Here is a 21,831-nt window from a genome sequence, read left to right on the forward strand (position 1 = left end):
TGTGGTCATCAGTGTCTATCCTTGGTGTCCATGGCCACCAGTGACCACCCATGGTCATCCAGTGTCCATCCTTCATCCTTCTGTGGTGATCTGTGGTCATCTATGGCCATCTGTGGTCATCAGTGTCCATCCTTGGTGACAGCAGCTACCAATGACCACCCATGGTCATCTAATGTCCATCCTTCATCCTTCCATGGTCATTCATGGTCATCTCGTCATCCATGGTCATCTGTGTCCATCCTTGGTGACCACAGCCACCAGTGACCACCCATGGTCATCCAATGTCCATCCTTCATCCTTCCATGGTCATCTGTGGTCATCCATGGCCATCTGTGGTCATCCATGGTCATCTGTGGTCATCAGTGTCTATCCTTGGTGTCCATGGCCACCAGTGACCACCCATGGTCATCTAATGTCCATCCTTCATCCTTCCATGGTCATCCATGGTCATCTCATCATCCATGGTCATCTGTGGTCATCTGTGTCCATCCTTGGTGTCCATGGCCACCAGTGACCACCCATGGTCATCCAATGCCCATCCATCATCCTTCCGTGGTCATCTGTGGTCATCCATGGCCAACTGTGGTCATCTATGGTCATCCATGGTCATCAGTGTCCATCCTTGGTGACCACAGCCACCAGTGACCACCCATGGTCATCCAGTGTCCATCCTTTGTCCTGATGTGGTCATCCATGGTCATCTCTGGTTATCCATGGTCATCTGTGGTCATCTGTGTCTATCCTTGGTGTCCATGGCCACCAGTGACCACCCATGGTCATCCAATGTCCATCCTTCATCCTTCCATGGTCATTCATGGTCATCTCATCATTCATGGTCATCTGTGGTCATCTGTGTCCATCCTTGGTGACCACAGCCACCAATGACCACCCATGGTCATCCAATGTCCATCCTTCATCCTGATGTGGTCATCTGTGGTCATCTATGGTCATCCATGGTCATCAGTGTCCATCCTTGGTGACCACAGCCACCAGTGACCACCCGTGGTCATCCAATGTCCATCCTTCATCCTTCCATGGTCATTCATGGTCATCTCGTCATCCATGGTCATCTGTGGTCATCTGTGTCCATCCTTGGTGACCACAGCCACCAATGACCACCCATGGTCATCCAATGTCCATCCTTTGGTGCCCATGAGTTCCGCCATGTCCCCATCATCTGAGGGACCGCCTCCCTCCTTCAGGAGCTTGGGAGAACATCGCTCTGCTCCTGGGAATGGAAAACCAGCAGCAGGGAAAGTGGGCACCCACTTGGTTACAGCAGCTCCAGAGAAAAATTCAAATTAAGCAAGATTTGATAGCTGGGATCACAATGTGTCAGTGCAGCAGATGTGGAAATTCTGTGGTCAGAAAATCAAAAGCAATTCTGAAAGGGTTTGCAGAATCCAGATCCCTGCAAGAGCGTCCAGGCCCAAAGTCTCTGACAGCCTCACCAAAGTTCTGGTTTGTTCCATTTCTGTGTGGATTGAAGTGCCACAGGAATAAATCTGACACTTGGACCCAGGTTTGCAGCAGAATCTGGGTTGGAAATATGGTTTTTAATCAGTATATAAGGCTTTGAGTGAAGTTGAGGCTTCCTCTGTTGTTTACTGTTAATTTATTGATAATTTATTGATAATTTATTGTTATCAATAAATAACAATAAATAATTTATTGTTATAAATAAATTAACAATAAACGAACAATAAATGAGCAATAAATTATCAATTATTGATAATTTATTGTTATAGTTCATTCATTGTTATTTTATTGTTAATTTATTGTTATTTTATTGATAATTTATTGATAATTGATTGTTATCAATAAATAACAATAAATGAACAATAAATAATTTATTGTTATAAATAAATTAACAATAAACGAACAATAAATTATCAATTATTGATAATTTATTGTTATAGTTCATTCATTGTTATTTTATTGTTAATTTATTGTTATTTTATTGATAATTTATTGATAATTTATTGCAAGGGCCTAGCAAATGTTTCCAGAGCAGGGCAGGTGCTTACAGAAGTCTCTCACTGCTGAGGCACCTTCTGTTTTTCAGGTTTTTCTGTCCTTTTGTCACCAAACCAACCCAGAAACCTGATCTGCCTGTTCTATTTCTAGAACATCATTACCTTACCTTTAATTACTGGGGTTTTTTCCTCTTTGAGCTTTTATCCCAGCAATTTGCAATTTTCTGGGTAGTATTTATTTTGATAAAGCTGACGGGAATAGTGACAGGAATAATCAGGAGGGAAACTGGCACATCAGATTTTAAAACAAATGGATTTATCTCCCCTAATTTCTGAAGTACACAACATGAAATAAATCTGATAATGCAGTATCCTCTGAGCATTTAACACTGCAACCTATGTTATTTAATTCCCTCAATTCATATTTTCAGAAATTATTTTATTTCTAACTGTATGAAGAGCATTCCTGCTGTAAAAGAGGAGAGAGGAGGGAGCTTTCCCTACCTCCTTCTGCCTCCCCCAGATAGAAATGTTGTGTACACACACATGGATCTCCATGGAGGCAATGATGAGATCAGTGAGGTCACTGGGTAAATCCAACTTTTCATGGATTCATATTTTGATTGCATTTCAAGTTTTCTGCTCCTCAGTGCATGAGGGGGAGTTGGGTGATGCCAAAGCTGAGCACAAAATTCTCATGTAAGATGACATAACTGCATGTGGGACATGTGCTCGTTTTTCCTGCCAAATGTTTTTTTCTGATAGTGGGAATGGAGCTGAAAATTCAATTTTCAGCTTTCAATTTTGTTGTTGGGTTTGGAATTATTTAGAATAATGTATATTTTGTTTGTGTTCGCTGAGGGGGTAGAGTGGGATTGATCAAACTTGAAACGCTGAAATTTGTCTCAGTCTGGGTGAGGTGTCCTTAATAATTCCAATAATTCTTTTTTTATTGGTATGAGAATCTCTGCTCATCTGAAAATGATCTGTGCTCTCCAATTGGTCACTAAACCCTCCAGCATTTCTGTGATTTTTTTTTCCCCTTGTAGAATTTTTTAAAAAAGACCTTCTAACTTCCTCTAATTCAGCTATAACCAGAATCAGGGCATAATCTGAATATTTACCTGTCACATATTTCATCCTGACACATCAATTCCCAACTTGAACATACAGAAATTAACCTAAAAATAAAAAAAAAATCAAATCCAAGGAGTTGGAGTTTTTTGCCCAGTCTTTAGGGGCAGTGTCCCCTCATGATCTGATTTAAAAAGTCAATCCAAATTCCTTCTCCCACAAAATCCCAATTCCATGAAGGTGGAAGGATGGTTCCTCCCCAGTGTGCCCTGCCTGGCCAGCCAGTGGCAATTCCTGAGATAAATGAGAATTGGCTGCTCTGAGGTGAACAGAATTCCAGAATCAGGCCACAATCTGAATATTCACCTATCACATATTTCATCCTGACGCATCAATTCCAAACTCAAACATACAGAAATTAACCTAAAAATAAAAAAAAAAAATAAAATCCAAGGAGTTGGAGTTTCTTGCTTAGTTCTCAGGGGCAGTGTCACCTCATGATCTGATTTGAAAATGTCAATCCAAGTTCCTTCTCCCACCCAAAATCTCAATTCAATGAAACTCCTGGAATAAATGAGAATTAGCTGCTCTGAGATGAACAGAATTCCAGATTTCAGCATCTTTAAGCTGTTGGGAAGATTGGTCTGGCCAGGAGGGTGTTGCTCTGTCAGGGGCTGTGAGGAAGCATTGTGAGGATGATGATGGTGAGGATGATAATGATAAAATAAATATTTATGGATTTCTGGTAGCTGTGGGCTAATTTAACCAGGATGATCCTTGTTTCAAGAGATGGTTTAATCTCATGTTTGGAGGTAAAAATGTTCGGTTTTTGGCTGTTTGGATGGCCTGGAAAGGCCCGGGGTGGCCTTGGGGCAGCCGCGTATCAAAGGACGAGAAGAGGCTTCAGTTCTTTTCTCGGTCTCGGTGTTTATTAATTGTTTATCTAAAAGATTTTCTCTCGGCCCGACAGAGCTCTGCTCAGCAGCCAGCCATGAGCACACTGTGCTGCCCTCCGGGCGGTCACCTATCTTTATACCCAAAGTTACGTGTACAATATTTATCATTTTTCCCCAATACCTTTCACCCTTATTGCCCAGTGCACTTTTAGTAATGACCAATCCCAAAGTGCCACCATCACCACAGAAGATGGAGGAGAAGAAGAAGAAGAAGAAGGACAGGACACGCCCCAATTCCTCCATCTTACTTCTCTAAACCCCCCTGTACAGAAATCCTAAACCCTGTGTCTCACCCTCTAATTAACCAATCCCTTCACCATTCACCCCGGTGAAACCCTCCTGTCCTCATACAGGTGTCGTCTCCTGTGTAGGATCAAAGTCCAGCCACCAGACACTTCTGGAACATTCCAGGACTCCCGAGCCCCCCAAGGGTGCTCTCGGTGACACCTCAGTCCTGAGGTGCTGAGATCCCACATAAAAACACTGGAGCAGGGTTCTTGGAGGGTCTGGGAAATCTCAGAATGGTTAAAACTCCAAATTGGACAGAACATTCTGGAATTTGGGGTGGTTCTGTGACAGGAGCTGAGCCCTGAGGCTCTGGGCCCTGCTTTGGGTGAAGGGTGGGCAAAAATGATTTCCAGAGGAGTGCTGGGGCTCAGGGATTCTGTTCCTCTTAAAGCACTGAGTGTCCCTTGAGTCCCAGCTTTTATAATCTCCTCATTATTTCTGAACCCTTCATTCCTGCAGGTCAGTTGTGGAGTTAATCTGCTGCTCGTTTTTAATCAGTAATTACCAAATGTTTGGTTTTTATCGCCTGAAAGCTCATTTAGAGGCCTCTGACAGCAGTTCTGCATCACCTGGGGGTTAAAATGATGCAGTGGGACATGGCGAATTCTGGATTTACAGCAAAACAAATACAGAAAATTCATATGTAGGCATGGAAATTCAGGTGTAGAAATGGATTCTGAGATTATTCTGAGATCCATTTATGCATCCAATCCACATTTCCTGTACAAGCCCTGAAAGGAAATTTGCCTTTATATCTGTACTATCAATTTTTGTGCAGGTCTTATAAATATGATAAATATAAGCTTAGAGTTGTATTTTTAATATCAAACCTGGGCACATCAAAGGGGGAAGGTGATAGAAGAATTCAAACCTACACTATTCAACATTACAATTTTATTTTCATTTCTGTCAAAGGCTTTCTATCAGATTTAATCATCCTTTTGACAAAATTTCCATTAATTGTGGCTTCCTTCAAGCACACCTTCTCCTTGGACAGCTGCCTGTTGGTGGTAGCAAAATGAAATTAAAAATCCCACCCAAAACAGAAAAATGGCATCATCAAACGTGTTTGGGGGGGTGTGTTCATTTATTTTTTTATTTATTTTCCCTCTTGTTTGCAGTTTTTAAGAGCCTGAAGAAAAGGCTTGGTAATAGAAATTAAATAAGATTTTATATTCTTATCAAAGAAAGTAATTTAAAAGTCTCCTCTTAGAGGTTTTGCAGCAGTGCTGTGCCCTGAAAAATGCAATTTTCAGCCCAAAAACAGGAGAAAATGTGGTTTGTGTTTGCTGCTGCTGTGCTTTGGGACTTTTCTTCCCTCATAAAAAAGGAACAATGGAAGGAAATCTGTCTGGGGCACTTTTATACCAGAAAAACCCCCGTGTGCATTTTTGTTTGTTTCTTTTTTTTTTTTTTTTGTATTGTTTTGTTAGTTGTTAGTGGTGACCAAAAAAATCCTTTTTGTGAATGTTCTCATGTCATTTTCTGTGAATACCTGGGAAAACTGCTCTGAACCCAGGAGGGATAAATCAGTGCTTGGTGCTACTGCTTGGAACTGGCGATATTAAAAATACTTTCTAGCTAAAGGTTTATTTGTAAATAAATCTTTTCTGTACTGTTTAATTGCCTTTTTTCTGTTTTGCTCTTAAAAACAGCTTTCAAAGCCCTTCAGGTACCAGTTCTACAAGATATTCAGGCTTTAAGGTCCCTTCCAACCTAAATTCTGTGCTTTTAAGTGTTGTACATGTATTTAAAAAAATTATACAAGAGGAACCTGTAGAAGAGTTTCTGTTTGCTGAGATTGAAATGAGAATCCCCATCACGCTCACCTTGCAGGCTGGGGCTGTGGGCTGAAAATACAGAATTTAGGAAAGGCTGGAAGGGCAAAACAAGCACTGAAAAACACCAAAAAAAGGTGCAAGGTTGATGGACTTGATTTTATTGCAAGACAGTGAAGGGAAGGCTGGGGAGCAGAGACAGAAAAATAGAATTTGTGGAGGTACAAGGGAGGCCAGGGGTTTGTCAACCAGGATAGGGCCACTGTGTGCAGGGAGAAATTATCCACCCTTTTCTGCACCTGCTGCTTAAATAAAGAGCTTGAAGAAAGAAATGCAGTTTTATAAGCCTTTTATTTTTAGGTTAATTTCTGTGTGTTTAGGTTTGGAATCGATGTGTCAGGATGAAATATGTGGTAGGTAAATATCCAGATTGTGGCCTGATTCTGGGTATGGCTGAATTAGAGGAACTTAGAAGGTCTTTATGGCAAAAAACTTGGGGGTATGAGGTAGGATGAGATCTTGCAGTGGGAGCAGAAGTGCATCCTTGCTGGATGCATTCTGCAGCTGCAGGCAGCCAGAGAAACCATAAAATGGGAAAACAGCAAAGCCTGCCTGGGTGAGCAGCAGTTCTGGAGCTGTGGGTGTGCAAGTTCAGTTTGCAGGTACCAGGTGTTCTGTGCTGGGGAGGAAATGCACGACTCAGCTCCACTGGATTTATTGGAAGAGCAGTCTGGAAAATCAATCAGTCTGTGGGAATTGGGGGCTTTCCCCTCCTCATTCTTCCTATTACTCATTATTCAGTATTTTCCTGTTATTTCTTTCTTTCTTTCTTTCTTTCTTTCTTTCTTTCTTTCTTTCTTTCTTTCTTTCTTTCTTTCTCTCTTTCTCTCTTTCTCTCTTTCTTTCTTTCTCTCTTTCTTTCTTTCTTTCTTTCTTTCTTTCTTTCCTTTCTTTTTCTTTCTTCCTTCCTTTCTTCCTTCCTTTCTTTCCTTTCTTTCTTTCTTTCTTCCTTTCTTCCTTCCTTTCTTTTTTTTTTTCTCTTTCTTTCTTTCTTTCTTTCTTTCTTTCTTTCTTTCTTTCTTTCTTTTTTTCTTCTTCTTTCTTTCTCTTCTTTCTTTCTCTCTTTCTCTCTTTCTTTCTTCTTTCTTTCTTTTTCTTTCTTTTTCTTCCTTCTCCTTCCTTCCTTCCTTCCTTCCTTCCTTCCTTCCTTCCTTCCTTCCTTCCTTCCTTCCTTCCTTCCTTTCTTCCCTTCACTTCCTTCACTTCCTTCCATTATTATTATTATTATTATTATTTTTATTATTATTGATAATTCTTGGACAGCTAGGAGTGCCCTGAACACTTCCTATAATTTATTATTCTATATATTCCTGATATTTCTTATTGATTTATTTCTTTATTTTAAATTTATTATTTATTTATTGTTATTGTTTCTTCTTGGACCTTGGGCAGCGAGGAGTGCCCTGAGCAGGCTGAGCAAAGCAAAATCCCCCCTTAGTGGGAGATTTTGGGGATTTCACCTGGGGCTTCTTTCCTGTGGGAAAAAGGGGTGTGGGAGGGAATTGTTGAGTGTGGAAAACTCAAAATGTGCTGGGCTTGAGGAGGATGAGGGAAGGGGTCCCTGTGCAGAGGGGGGATGAGAGGAGGGTGCTGAGCTTTGTGATCACCCCCTCAGTGTGTCTGCACGGGCTGCAGCCTGGGACTTGCAGGGATTTAATAAATTTCAGGGTGCAGTTTGGGTTTTGGTGCTGTTCCTGAGGTCCCACAGAGGGTGGTGCAGCCTGGCCAGGGCATGTCAGCACATCCAGCCACACAAATCAAATAAATGAATAAATAAATCAATAAATAAATAAATAAATAAATAAATCAGCCACATGTCCACATAAACAAAAAATAAATAAATAATTCGGCCACATGTCCACACAAACAAATAAATAAATAAGCAAATAAATAAATAAATAAATAAATCAGCCACGTGTCCACACAAATAAATAAATGAATAAATAAGCAAATAAATAAATAAATAAATAAATAAATAAATAAATAAATAAACTATTCGGCCACATGTCCACATAGATAAACAAATAAATAAATAAATAAATAAATAAATAAATAATCCAGCCACATGTCCACATTAATTAATTAATTGATTCAGCCACATGTCCACACAAATAAGTAAGTAAATAAATAAATAAATAAATAGTCCAGTCACATGTCCACACAAATAAAATAAATAAATAAATAAATAAATAAATCAGCCACGTGTCCACATAAATAAACAAATAAATAAATAAATAATCCGTCCACATTAATTAATTAATTGATTCAGCCACATGTCTGCACAAATAAGTAAATAAATAAATAAATAAATAAATAAATAAAGAGTCCAGTCACATGTCCACACAAATAAAATAAATAAGTAAATAAATAAATAAATCAGCCACGTGTCCACATAAATAAACAAATAAATAAATAAATAATCCGTCCACATTAATTAATTAATTGATTCAGCCACATGTCCGCACAAATAAGTAAATAAATAAATAAATAAATAGTCCAGTCACATGTCCACACAAATAAATAGATAAATAAATAAATAATAAATAACAGGAATATCTAGAATAACAAATAATAGGAAGAATAAGGAGGGGAAAGCCCCCAATTGCCACAGATTGATTGATTGATTTTCCAGACTGCACTTTCAATAATTCCAGTGGAACTGAGTTCCACAGGGGGTGGTGCAGCCTGGCCAGGGCACCTCAGCACATCCAGCCACATGTGCACACAAATTAAATAAATAAATAAATAAATAAATAAATAAATAAATCAGCCACATGTCCACATAAATAAATAAATAAATGAATAAACAATCCAACCACATGTCGACATTAATTAATTCATTGATTCAGCCACATGTCCACACAAATAAGTAAATAAATAAATAAAAAAATAGTCCAGTCACATGTCCACAGAAATAAATAAATAAATAAATAAATAATGACAGGAATATCTAGAATAATAAATAATAGGAAGAATGAGGAGGGGAAAACCCCCAATTGCCACAGATTGATTGGTTGATTGATTTTCCAGACTGCACTTTCAATAATTCCAGTGGAACTGAGTCCCACAGGGGGTGGTGCAGCCTGGCCAGGGCACCTCAGCACATCCAGCCACATGTGCACACAAATTAAATAAATAAATAAATAAATAAATAAATAAATAAATCAGCCACATGTCCACATAAATAAATAAATAAATAAATAAATAAACAATCCAACCACATGTCCACATTAATTAATTAATTGATTCAGCCACATGTCCACACAAATAAGTAAATAAATAAATAAAAAAATAGTCCAGTCACATGTCCACAGAAATAAATAAATAAATAAATAAATAAATAAATAAATAAATAAATAATGACAGGAATATCTAGAATAATAAATAATAGGAAGAATGAGGAGGGGAAAGCCCCCAATTGCCACAGATTGATTGATTGATTGATTTTCCAGACTGCACTTTCAATAAATGCAGTGGAGCTGTACAGGGGTAGGTGCAGCCTGGCCAGGGCACCTCAGCACATTCAGCCACATGTGCACACAAATAAATAAATAAATAATAACAGGAATATATGGAATAATAAATAATAGGAAGAATGAGGAGGGGAAAGCTCCCAATTCCCACAGATGGATTGATTGATTTTCCAGACTGCACTTCCAATAAATCCAGTGGAGCTGAGTCGTGCATTTCCTCCCCAGCACAGAACACCTGGTACCTGCAAACTGAACTTGCACACCCACAGCTCCAGAACTGCTGCTCACCCAGGCAGGCTTTGCTGTTTTCCCATTTTATGGTTTCTCTGGCTGCCTGCAGCTGCAGAATGCATCCAGCAAGGACCCTCTCGTGCCAGATCCTCACTGCAAAGGGATTTAGGCTGCCAGGATCCTGATGTGTCCTCTGTGTGGTAAAACACAGAGCTAGAACATTATTTACCTCATAGTTATAAAAAACCTCACATTTTATTGCTATAAAGTAGCAAAACGTTTCTTGAATGTGTTGTCTATTCATTAAAAACCCTGATTGTTTCTAAATGACAGAGTGAGATTTGATGATTGCTCAGTGAAGCCTCAGCTGTGCTCTTTGATTGATGGCACATTTCATTCTCAGCCTTTAGAATTTTACTCCTTACTCCCCACCGTATGTGAAGCATTCACAGCACAGCAAACCCTGTGCTTTGCATAAAAAAATCTCCTCCAGGTCCTCCTGAGCAGCAGGTTTGGCTCCATGTGTCTGTAAATTAACCTCATTTGTGTGTAGAAAACAACACATGTGGGGCTTGCTTGCTTGGTTGGCACTTTGGAGGCAAGAAACTCCTCAGAATCCCCTCCAGGTCCATTTCTATTCTTGCAAGTTTATTCAGAAGATAAACAATCATTATCTGGTTGAATCACAGATGTTAATTGGGAGATGCAAAGCCTGGGTGGTTGAGCACCAGTTCTGGAGCTGTTGTTGTGGAAATTCAGTTTGCAGGTGTTGCTGTGCTAGGGAGGACATGCAAGGCTTCAAATTCCATTGGATTTATTGAAAGTGCAGTTTGGAGCTGTGGAAAATCAGTGGGAATTGTGGCTGTGGAGCTGCGTTGGGTTTGCCTCACCCAGGTGTGCTGAAGGACAGAGGAGACATGAAAAAATCCAAATTCACATCATTCGAATCCAAACCAGACTCTTTTGTCAGTCATTTCACACAATGTCTTTCTTGGCTTTCTGTATTTTATTCCTCTCTTAAAAGGAACTTAATTGGGAGATGCAAAGCCTGGGTGGTTGAGCACCAGTTCTGGAGCTGTTGCTGTGGAAATTCAGTTTGCAGGTGTTGCTGTGCTAGGGAGGACATGCATGACTCCCAATTCCATTGGATTTATTGAAAGTGCAGTTTGGAGCTGTGGAAAATCAGTGGGAATTGTGGCTCTGGAGCTGGAATTATGTTTGCCTTTATATCTGCACTATCCATTCTTTGATAGTACACATAAGAGCAGGTGTGCTGCAGGACAGAGGAGACGTGAAAAAATCCAAATTCACATCATTCGAATCCAAACCAGACTCTTTTGTCAGTCATTTCACACAGTGTCTTTCTTGGCTTTCTGTATTTTATTCCTCTCTTAAAAGGAACTTAATTGGGAGATGCAAAGCCTGGGTGGTTGAGCACCAGTTCTGGAGCTGTTGTTGTGGAAATTCAGTTTGCAGGTGTTGCTGTGCTAGGGAGGACATGCAAGACTCAATTCCATTGAATTTATGGAAAGTGCAGCTTGGAGCTGTGGAAAATCAGTGGGAATTGTGGCTTTCCCCTTCCTCATTCTTCCTATTATTGACAAAAATAATAGTTGGACTTGCAAGGAAACAAGTGTGGGAATTCTTCCCTTCTCCTGAGCATCCAGAATTTGCACATGAAGTTTCAGAAGCTGGAATGGAAGAGCAGGTGTTGGAATGAGGTGAACTCAGCTCATGTGCCCAAGTTTGTGCAGGCTGGGTGGGGCTGGCAGCTCCTCCATGATCTCCTCCATGATTCCCTGACCTCTCTCTTTGCCTGGAGCTGCGTTTGGATTTGCCTTTATATCTGTACTATCCATTTTTTGATAGTACACAGAAGAGCAGGTGGGCTGCAGGACAGAGGAGACATGAAAAAATCCAAATTCACATCATTCAAATCCAAACCAGACTCTTTTGACACCATTTCACACAGTGTCTTTCTCGGCTTTCTGTATTTTATTCCTCTCTTAGAAGGAACTTTAATGGGAGATGCAAAGCCTGGCTGGTTGAGCACCAGTTTCGGAGCTGTTGTTGTGGAAATTCAGTTTGCAGGTGTTGCTGTGCTAGGGAGGAAAGGCAAGACTCAATTCCATTGATTTATGGAAAGTGCAGTTTGGAGCTGTGGAAAATCAGTGGGGAATTGTGGCTTTTCCCTTTCCTCATTCTTCCTATTATGACAAAAATAATAGTTGACTTGCAAGGAAACAAGTGTGGGAAAAATTCTTCCCTTCTCCTGAACATCCAGAATTTTGCACAAAATTTTCAGAACTGGATGGAAGAGCAGGTTGGAATGAGGTGAATCAGCTCATGTGCCCAAGTTTGTGCAGGTGGGTGGCTGGCAGCTCCTCATGATCTCCTCATGATTCCTGACTTCTCTTTGCCTGGAGCTTGACGTTGGATTTGCCTTTTATCTGTGCTATCCGTTTTTTGATAGTAACAAAGAGCAAGTGGCTGCAGGACAGAGGAGACGTGAAAAAATCCAAATTTACATGCTTGGTTGGAAACAAGACAGTTTTGACACTCGTATTCATCACCATGTCTTTCTTGGCTTCCTGTATTTTATTCTCTCTTAGAAGGAACTTAATTGGGAGATGCAGAGCCTGCCTGGGTGAGCACCAGTTTCGGAGCTGTTCTTGTGGAAATTCAGTTTGCAGGTGCTGCGTGCTAGGGAGGAAAGGCAAGACTCAATTCCATTGGATTTATGGAAAGTGCAGTCTGGAGCTGTGGAAAATCAGTGGGAATTGTGGCTCTGGAGCTGGAATTATGTTTGCCTTTATATCTGCACTATCCATTCTTTGATAGTACACAGAAGAGCAGGTGTGCTGCAGGACAGAGGAGACATGAAAAAATCCAAATTCACATCATTCGAATCCAAACCAGACTCTTTTGACAGTCATTTCACACAATGTCTTTCTCGGCTTTCTGTATTTTAGTCCTCTCTTAAAAGGAACTTAACTGGGAGATGCAAAGCCTGGGTGGTTGAGCACCAGTTCTGGAGATGTTGTTGAGGAAATTCAGTTTGCAGGTGTTGCTGTGCTAGGGAGGACATGCAAGACTTCCAATTCCATTGGATTTATTGAAAGTGCAGCTTGGAGCTGTGGAAAATCAGTGGGAATTGTGGCTTTCCCCTTCCTCATTCTTCCTATTATTGACAAAAATAATCATTGGTCTTGCAAGGAAACAAGTGTGGGAATTCTTCCCTTCTCCTGAACATCCAGAATTTGCACATGAAATTTCAGAAGCTGGAATGGAAGAGCAGGTGTTGGAATGAGGAGGTGAATTCAGCTCATGTGCCCAAGTTTGTGCAGGCTGGGTGGGGCTGGCAGCTCCTCCATGATCTCCTCCATGATCCCCTGACTTCTCTCTTTGCCTGGAGCTGCGTTTGGATTTGCCTTTATATCTGTGCTATCCATTTTTTGATAGTACACAGAAGAGCAGGTGGGCTGCAGGACAGAGGAGACGTGAAAAAATCCAAATTTACAGCTTGGTTTGGAAACCAGACTCTTTTGACAGTCATTTCACACAGTGTCTTTCTTGGCTTTCTGTATTTTATTCCTCTCTTAAAAGGAACTTAATTGGGAGATGCAAAGCCTGCCTGGGTGAGCACCAGTTTTGGAGCTGTTGCTGTGGAAATTCAATTTGCAGGTGTTGCTGTGCTAGGGAGGACATGCAAGACTCCCAATCCCATTGGATTTATTGAAAGTGCAGTTTGGAGCTGTGGAAAATCAGTGGGAATTGTGGCTCTGGAGCTGGAATTATGTTTGCCTTTATATCTGCACTATCCATTTTTTGATAGTACACATAAGAGCAGGTGTGCTGCAGGACAGAGGAGATGTGAAAAAATCCAAATTCACATCATTCGAATCCAAACCAGACTCTTTTGTCAGTCATTTCACACAGTCATTCTTGGCTTTCTGTGTTTTATTTCCTCTCTTAAAAGGTTCACTCTTTTGAAGTCATCCCCAGAGTTTGCACAGTCATCACCTATTAAAGTTTACACATCATTTTTGAGAACATTTATTGCTCTTAGTCAGGAGCCTGTGATGATTCAGCTGTCAGTGTTTCACACAATTTCCTTTGCACAATCCTATGGAGTTTGTTTTCTTGAAGTCAATTTGCAATTGTTAAATTCTGCATTGAATTTTCCGCTTTTGTTTTGGGTTTTCCTCTTCCCTCTGCATGTACTTTTTAAAGATATCGCTGTATCTATTTGTTAGATATATTTAATTTATATTAAATATAAATTAAATTGATATTATTTAATTAATTAAATATATTTATACTTACATTTAAATATATTATATATTTATATTTTATATTATATTTTAAATATAATATAATATAATATAACATTATTTATATAGTATATTATTGTATATATTAATATATATTATAAATATATATAGTATATAATATATGATATATAATATATGATATATAATATATATTATGTCACATATACTATATATTACATCATATATCATATATCATATATCATATATTATTTATATTATTTCTATTTATTTAATTGAATGTATTCATATTCAGTTAAATATCAATGAATTTAATTGAATGCATTCTCTTTTCATTAAAGAATAAATAATTTTCATAAAAATAGAAATAATATAAATAATATATAATATATGATATATAATATATAATATATAATATATAATATATAATATATGATATATAATATATATTATGTCACATATACTATATATTGCATCATATATCATATATTATTTATATTATTTCTATTTACTTAATTAAATATATTAATATTCAGTTACATATAAATGAATTTAATTGAACGCATTCTCTTTTCATTAAAAACCCTGCTTGTTTCTAAATCATAGAAAATGCTGTGCTGGAATTTTGGAAGTGTCCAAGGCCAGGTTGGATTTGGGTGGGAGCAGTTTGGGATAGTGGAAGTTGTCCCTGCCCATGGAATAAAATCAGTTTTAAATCCCTTTCAACCCAAGGCATTCTATGGTTTGATGGTTCTGGGATTGCATGCAGTGTAAACTGGATATAATTCTCTGTTCTCCTGGAAGGAAATCACTTTCAAGCATTTAAAAATCATCCTTCTCAACCCAGGATGGTTGAGTGTTTGTGAACCTCATTTTCAGTGTTTTTGTGAATATTTTTTGTTCAAAGCCTCCTTTTTGTTCAGAGAGCTGAGCTTTGTGTAGGAGAGAGTTTCCTTGTCAGTCCTGCTTTGTTGTCAGGCTCTGGGCTAAGGGGACTGTCTGAGCTTGGGATTTCTGCTTTTCTCTGCTTGAATCATACCCTAAACTCTATTTAAAGATTTGGTTTTTTGTATTTATTTTCCACATCCTTGACCCTGACTGGCGAGCTGGACATTTGTGTTTGCCTTGGCAGGCTCCGAGCTGCTCATCTAGGGCAGGATGAAAACTCTTTTTTTTTCCTTTTGTAAACAAACTGTTCCTCAGCATTTTCCATAAGGATTTACACCACCATTTTGTGCCTCTTCTAGGAACAGACAAAACCTTGCCATGAGAGTTTTCCTTTGATTTTATTTCTTTCCCCAGCTGGATTGGAAGCGATTTTTCTGAACATTTTTAAATTCCAGAAGTAGTCCATTTTTTTTTTTTTTCCTCTGAGGGTTTATTAAAGCTATAGGTCAATTGTTGCCTGTGCAGAAAAGGAGTTATTTGTATTTTTTATTTGTCTGCCCACTGCAGTGAGAACAGGGCCCCATTGTCCCGGCACTGGGTGCGTGTCAAACCCTGCTTTGTGCCCTGAAGAATTTACAGCCCAAAGCGCTGCTGCCAGAGGGGCTGGGTGGATTTCAGTGGCCAGGATGTGAAATGAGAGATGAACTCAGCTGGCCATGGCGTGCCAGCACACGAGCCGTGTTTGATTTCCCCTGGGACACAGAAATGCTGCTGCTCCTTTGCTCGGGCATTTCTGGGGGCTCTGCAAAAATGGCATTTTTGTGCTGCTGCTCCAAACCACTTGTCCTGTGTCATCTGCAGCACCCCACAAGTGTTGCAGATCATTTGGGCAAGTTTGAAATGCTCCCAGCCACAGATGCAGCTTTATAAACTCGCTGTTGGTGGGATTAAATCCAGCACAAGGCTCAGTGCCCAAGTTAATCCTGAGCTTAAACCCTGCCAGGTGCAAAGAGGGGCTTTGCCATGAGCTGAACCTCTGAGAAATATCAGAATAAATATCAGAATAAATATCAGAATAAATATCAGAATAAATATCAGAAAATGTGTTTTTGCAGCATCCCTGTTGAGCAGCAAGGAAAGATTTAATGAGAATATTTTCTCCCCCCAGAGAGCTCTGCAAATCCCCGCTGGGAATTTCCACCGCTGCACCTCAGTGTGTTCACAGGGCACCTGGATATTCTGGGGAAATGTTCATTTTTCCCCACTCTAGAACCATTTAGTGGCCAAGGGCAAGTCAGAAAATAAAAGTACAATGATATTATAGAGCAGGGAAAAAAAGGTGTAGTTTAATTCTTTTTTAAGCAGTAAAAAGGTACAAATTTCCACATAACTTCTTGTTTTTCAGATGCTGTTTATGAGATCTAATATCTATGTGGAAAATGACCAAGTAATTCTTCATCACTGTCTAGAATTTCTCTGCAGTGTTTAGTAAAATAAGCTGTTTATTAGAAGTGATTATTCACATGAAGTGTGTGCCAATGCCAAACTGTAAATGATAATAAATGCCAAATAGCCACATTGATTTATTTATTATCTGTAAATGACAATAAATAGCAAATAACCAAATTGATTTCTTTTCTGTAAATGATAATAAATTGCAAATAGCCACATTGATTTATTATCTGTAAATGATAATAAATAGCAAATAGCCACATTGATTTATTAACTCTAAGTCATAATAAATACCAAATAGCCAAAGTGACAAACATTGAAAAGGAAGTGTTAAAAATACCCCCAAAGATTACAAAAAAAACTTACTTTAAATGATAATAAACAGCAAAGAGCCACATTGATTTATAATCTTTAAATGGTAATAAAGAGCAAATAGCCAATTTATTTGTTATCTGCAAATGGCAATAATAAATAGCAAATAACCAAATTGATTTATTTTTTGTAAATGATAATAAATACCAAGTAACCAAAGTGGCAAATGCTGAAAAGTAGGTGTTAAAAATACCCCCAAGGTTACAAAAAAACCTTACTATAAATGATAATAAATATCAAATTTATTTATTTATTTATTATCTATAAATGACAATGAATAGCAAATAGCCACATTGATTTATTATCTGTAAATGATGATAAATACCAAATAGCCAATGTGACAAATGCTGAGAAATAGATGTTAAAAATGCCCCCAAGATTATAAAAAAACCCTTACTTTGAATGATAATAGATAGCAACAGCCACATTGATTTATCTGTAAATGATAATAAATCACAAATAGCCACATTGATTTATTACCTGTAAATGGTAATAAATACCAAATAGCCAAAGTGACAAATGCTGAAAAGTAGAAGTTAAAAATACCCAAGATTACCAAAAAAAGAAAACTCACTATAAATGATAATAAACTTGCAAATAGCCACATTTATTTATTATCTGTAAATGACAATAAATAGAAAATAACCAAATTGATTTCTTGTCTGTAAATGATAATAAATACCAAATAACCAAAGTGACAAATGCTGAAAAGTAGGTGTTAAAAATACCCCCAAGATGACAAATACTTGTTGGTGTATGGTTGTTAAGAGAAAAATACTGAATTTTCTGTAAGGCTCCATTGGTGCTAGGCAGCAGTTCATAAATGCTATTTATTATTACTTTTAAACAGCAATGTGAATTTTCCAGAGTGTTTTAAGAGCACATTTCAAGTGCACAAGCTAAAATTCTTTTTTTTTATTTTGTTGTTGTTGCAGATCTGGGACATGAGCGATGATGAAACAGTTTGAGATCAGGCGCCGAGGAGGAGGAGGATGCTCGGGGGCGCAGCCCTGCCTTTTATCTGTGCTCGGAGGAGTTAATGATTGCTCACCCCTCCTGGCTGCTGGCAAGGCAAACAAACAGAGCCCACGTCCTGCCACGAATAACTCCTCTGCAACAGCAGCTCTTCTCTTGTGGACAGAGCTCACCATATTTTCATTTTTATTGTGTAAATAACTGCAGCAATGTGTGTTTAAACCTGCTCTCTCTCTCTCTTTTTTTTTTTTGTGGTTTTTTTTTTTTTGCTTTTTTTTAAAGCTTCTAAATATGGCTTACATCTAAAAAAAAAAATGCTGCTTAAGTAACTTTGGGTGGTTTGTTTGGGCCAGGTTTTATTTTGCTTCTCAGCGGCCGTGTCCAAGCAGCATTTCTGAATGGTTTGTTTCATCTCTCTCAGATTTGGGCCACTTCAGTTGGAATTTGTGAAGATTTCTGCTCTTGGGAGTTAAATTCAATGTTTAAAGGTGGGGAGGAGTGGGGAAGGAGCTGAACCTGCTGCCTCCACCACAGGAATTATTTGCAAACACGAATTTCAGGTGCAGTTGTTCTGGATGTGTCCATGGAGTTTTTACTATTCCCTGTGAAGATCCCATCTTGTCATGCTGTGGGAACAAAGTGGTTTGGCTGATTTTTGCCCAGGAAAGACCAAAATGCATTTGTATAATGCTTAGGCTCCCCTGAAGCTCAGAGAAATCTCTGTTCTATGGTAAAAATTCACTTTAGGAGGTGGTGGGTCACTGATTCAGCCAAATGCTTCAGCGAAATGAGAAATTTGTTCCCTGACTTTGCTGTTCTTGGGTGTGCTCATGCAGAGCCCTGCAGGTGTTCAAAACCAGAAATTCTCTTCTCCTTTTTGGTTGGTTGAGTTTTTTCAAGTGGCTTCATAAGCAAAACCAGGAGTTTGAGAATCCTGGAGTTTAAAAAAACAGCCTGAGAAAAATGGAGTGTTGAAATCTCAAAGCACATTTTACTGCAAAATTGAAAGTGAATCTATTGTTCTGCACTTGGAATAAGTTTTAGAAGGAAATTTGAAATCCCTTTCGTAGCTTTATATTGTGGGGTTTATGAGTTAACTCACTTAGAAAAAAATACAAATCACTTTATCTGCCAAGCAGCCTCTATTTCCCAGATATATTATAAAAATTAGTTGGTCAATCCAATTATTTTAGTTCCTTCCTTAACATAAGCTGTGAAGATTTTTATTTTGTAGAGAATTTCCCAGAATTTCCCAGTCAGAACAAGATCAGTCAGGTCAAGAACATGCAACTCCCATCCTCTGATCAGAAATTATTTATTGAAACCTGCTGAGGTTTGCACCAAGTGTCTAAAATAGCCATTATTGTCTAAAATAGTTATTATTGTCTAAAATAGCCATTATTATCTAAAATAGCTATTATTTCTATTTATTTATTATCATAATCATTATATTTACATGATTTCTCACCTAGGGGAATGTCTGTTTTAGGTAAGTGAAATATAATAGTAAAAATATAAAAATATATATGAATGCAAGATATTTGGTAAATCTGAGCTGGTAATCAGAGCAAATCATCTCTTGGTGGTCAGGCACTGAATACTGAGATGAAACCCTGAAATGTGCAATTTTAAAGCATTTTTTTTTAAGCATGGCTTTTCAGCCATGTTTTTAGCCTGCCATAGACCAGCTGGAGCCACGGGCTGGTGCCAGGAGAGTTTAAAGGGAATAATCTGCTTTTTTTATCTTTGGGAGCTGCTGAGCGTGGCGTGTGAATGGCTCTGCACTTTGGGGTTATCTGAGACTTGAAAGCTGCAGATCTTTCTGGGCCTGGTGAACATTAATGATGGTTTGGGGAGCTGGAACTCAGGGAGGGTTCAGGGGCAGTGCCAGGTGTCCTTCCCTCCCTCCCTCTGCCACTGCCTGGGCTCTGTCCTGATGGCAGAAACTCCTCACTCTGCCTTGGAATACCTGCCCGTGGCTCACTGAAATGTTGGGTTTGTTCTCCTCGTGGCCCAGAATTGTTCTTGTTCCAGCAGAGCTGCTGGGATTGTTTCCTCACTGGAAAAGAAGCAGAAAAGTGTCTGTGTCTGTGGTCTTGTAACATTCGAATTCTGGGGTTTGGTGGGTTTTGGTGTCATTTCTTCTCTCTTTCCTTTTCTCCTTTTCTCTTTTTCTCCTTTTTTTTTCTTTTTTTTTTTTCCTTTCCTTTCCTTTCCTTTCCTTTCCTTTCCTTTCCTTTCCTTTCCTTTCCTTTCCTTTCCTTTCCTTTCCTTTCCTTTCCTTTCCTTTCCTTTCCTTTCCTTTCCTTCTTTCCTTTCCTTTCCTTTCCTTTCCTTTCCTTTCCTTTCCTTTCCTTCTCCTTCCCTTTCCTTCTTCCCATTCCTTCCTGATTTCCTTTCCTTTCCCTTTCCTTCCTGAAATTTCCTTCCTTCCTGAATTTCTTTCCTGAATTCTCCTAATCCCTTTCCATTCTTCCTAATCTTCCTTTCCCTTTCCTTTCCTTCCTTCCTTCCCTTCCTTTCCCTCCTTTCCACTTCCTTCCTTCCCTTTCCTTCCCTTTCCTGAATTCTTCCTGAATTCCTTTCCTTTCCTGAAATTTCCTTTCCTGAAATTTCCTGAAATTTCCTGAAATTTCCTTTCCTTTTCTCTCCATTCCCAGTGCCAGACTTCCCCCACATTAGCAGGGATGGATTCTCCAAAGCAGGCTGTTGTAAATCGCTGCTTTTACTGAATTTCTGGGCACTTACTGAGTGAGACTCCATTCCAGTGCATGAATGAATGTACACTCAAATACTAACAGCAGATAAACACGTTTATTTGCTGCCTCGTGATCACTGACTGCAGGATTTCTGCACAGAGCCCACTCCAGTGCTTGGTGTTTGCTGGGACAAGCTAAACTTTCCCTTTCCTCTTGGAAGAGCTGGATTTTGATGTTGTTTGTGCTCCACCATGGCACCAGCGAGGAGAAAAATACTGAATTCTCTCCATTGGTGCCAGTCAATAAAATGTTGTTTATGATTCCTTTAAACAGTAAATATAAACAATAAACAGTGAAGAACCTGAACTTCCACTGGAGAGCCCAGCCAGGGCTTCCCAGGTGTGGACCAAACCCGTTGGGAAGAGGGAATGAGAGCCCTCAGAGGATCCTGCTCACATCCTTCATTATCTAATAGGAATTTACTGGCATTTTATGGCAGCCTGCAGCTGTGACAGCCCCGTGCCTCGTCTGGGGACATTAATTGTGTTAAATTAGGTGTCAGTGGAGAGCTCTGACAGCACTTTTGTACTTGAGCATTAAAGGGACTGATGGAATGAATGGCAGCTCCTGTTGTGATTTCCCACTTGTGCCAGGGGGGTTTTGCTTCTCCATCACCCCTGCAGTGTGTTCTGCTGCCTGGGGCGCAGGATTTGGGAGCCACATCCACCAGAGGGAGGAGTGTGAGATTCTGGGGGATGGATTTCCCTCAGGGACCCCTGGGGCTGTCCTGGTGCCACCACAGCCGTGGCCACTCTGAGGCTGGAGCCTTCAGCTCTGGGATATTTGCCCAAATATTTGCAAATCCCACTGAGATCCATGGGGCCCAGACAGGGTGGTTGAGAAGGACCCACAGGAGCTCCATTCCCAAGAACCAAGGACATTCTGCCTCAGCAGAAGGTGTTTGGCACAAACTGCAGTGGCTGTTCCAGGCCTTAAAACCATGGAGTTTGAGCTTGGAAAAATGTTTTCCCTTCCCTGTGTCCTCAGAGAAACCCACTGAGCTAAACTGAAATTCCCATTTTGTCATCTTGGATACTCTCATCCCACTTTCTGCATGTCCCTGCCCATGGCACTGGATCATCTTCAAGGCCCTTTCCAATCCTTTAAGAATATGTGACTCTAATCTTGTTTCTTTGTATGAATTCTGGCTGCTCACCTTAAATGGATGCAACAGAAGTATTTGCAAAATGGAGTGACTCTGCCATCTACAATCCCTTTATTTTAGTTTTTCACTTGTGCTCTTATTTAGAAAACTCA

General features: G+C 39.3%; 1 protein-coding gene across 1 annotated transcript in view; it reads left to right on the top strand.

Moving 5' to 3' along the window:
* Nucleotides 1-18,688, top strand: part of ATG7 (autophagy related 7) — a 113,544-nt gene extending 94,856 nt beyond the window's left edge. The window contains exon 19 of the mRNA XM_064724215.1: nt 17,776-18,688. Coding sequence (XP_064580285.1) covers nt 17,776-17,808 — 33 coding nt within the window. The 3' untranslated portion in view covers nt 17,809-18,688. The remainder of the gene's footprint in view (nt 1-17,775) is intronic.
* The last annotated feature ends 3,143 nt before the right edge of the window (nt 18,689-21,831 follow it).

Source organism: Zonotrichia leucophrys, chromosome 12 (genome assembly GCF_028769735.1).
Source record: "Zonotrichia leucophrys gambelii isolate GWCS_2022_RI chromosome 12, RI_Zleu_2.0, whole genome shotgun sequence".
In the NCBI taxonomy this organism is placed as follows: domain Eukaryota; kingdom Metazoa; phylum Chordata; class Aves; order Passeriformes; family Passerellidae; genus Zonotrichia; species Zonotrichia leucophrys.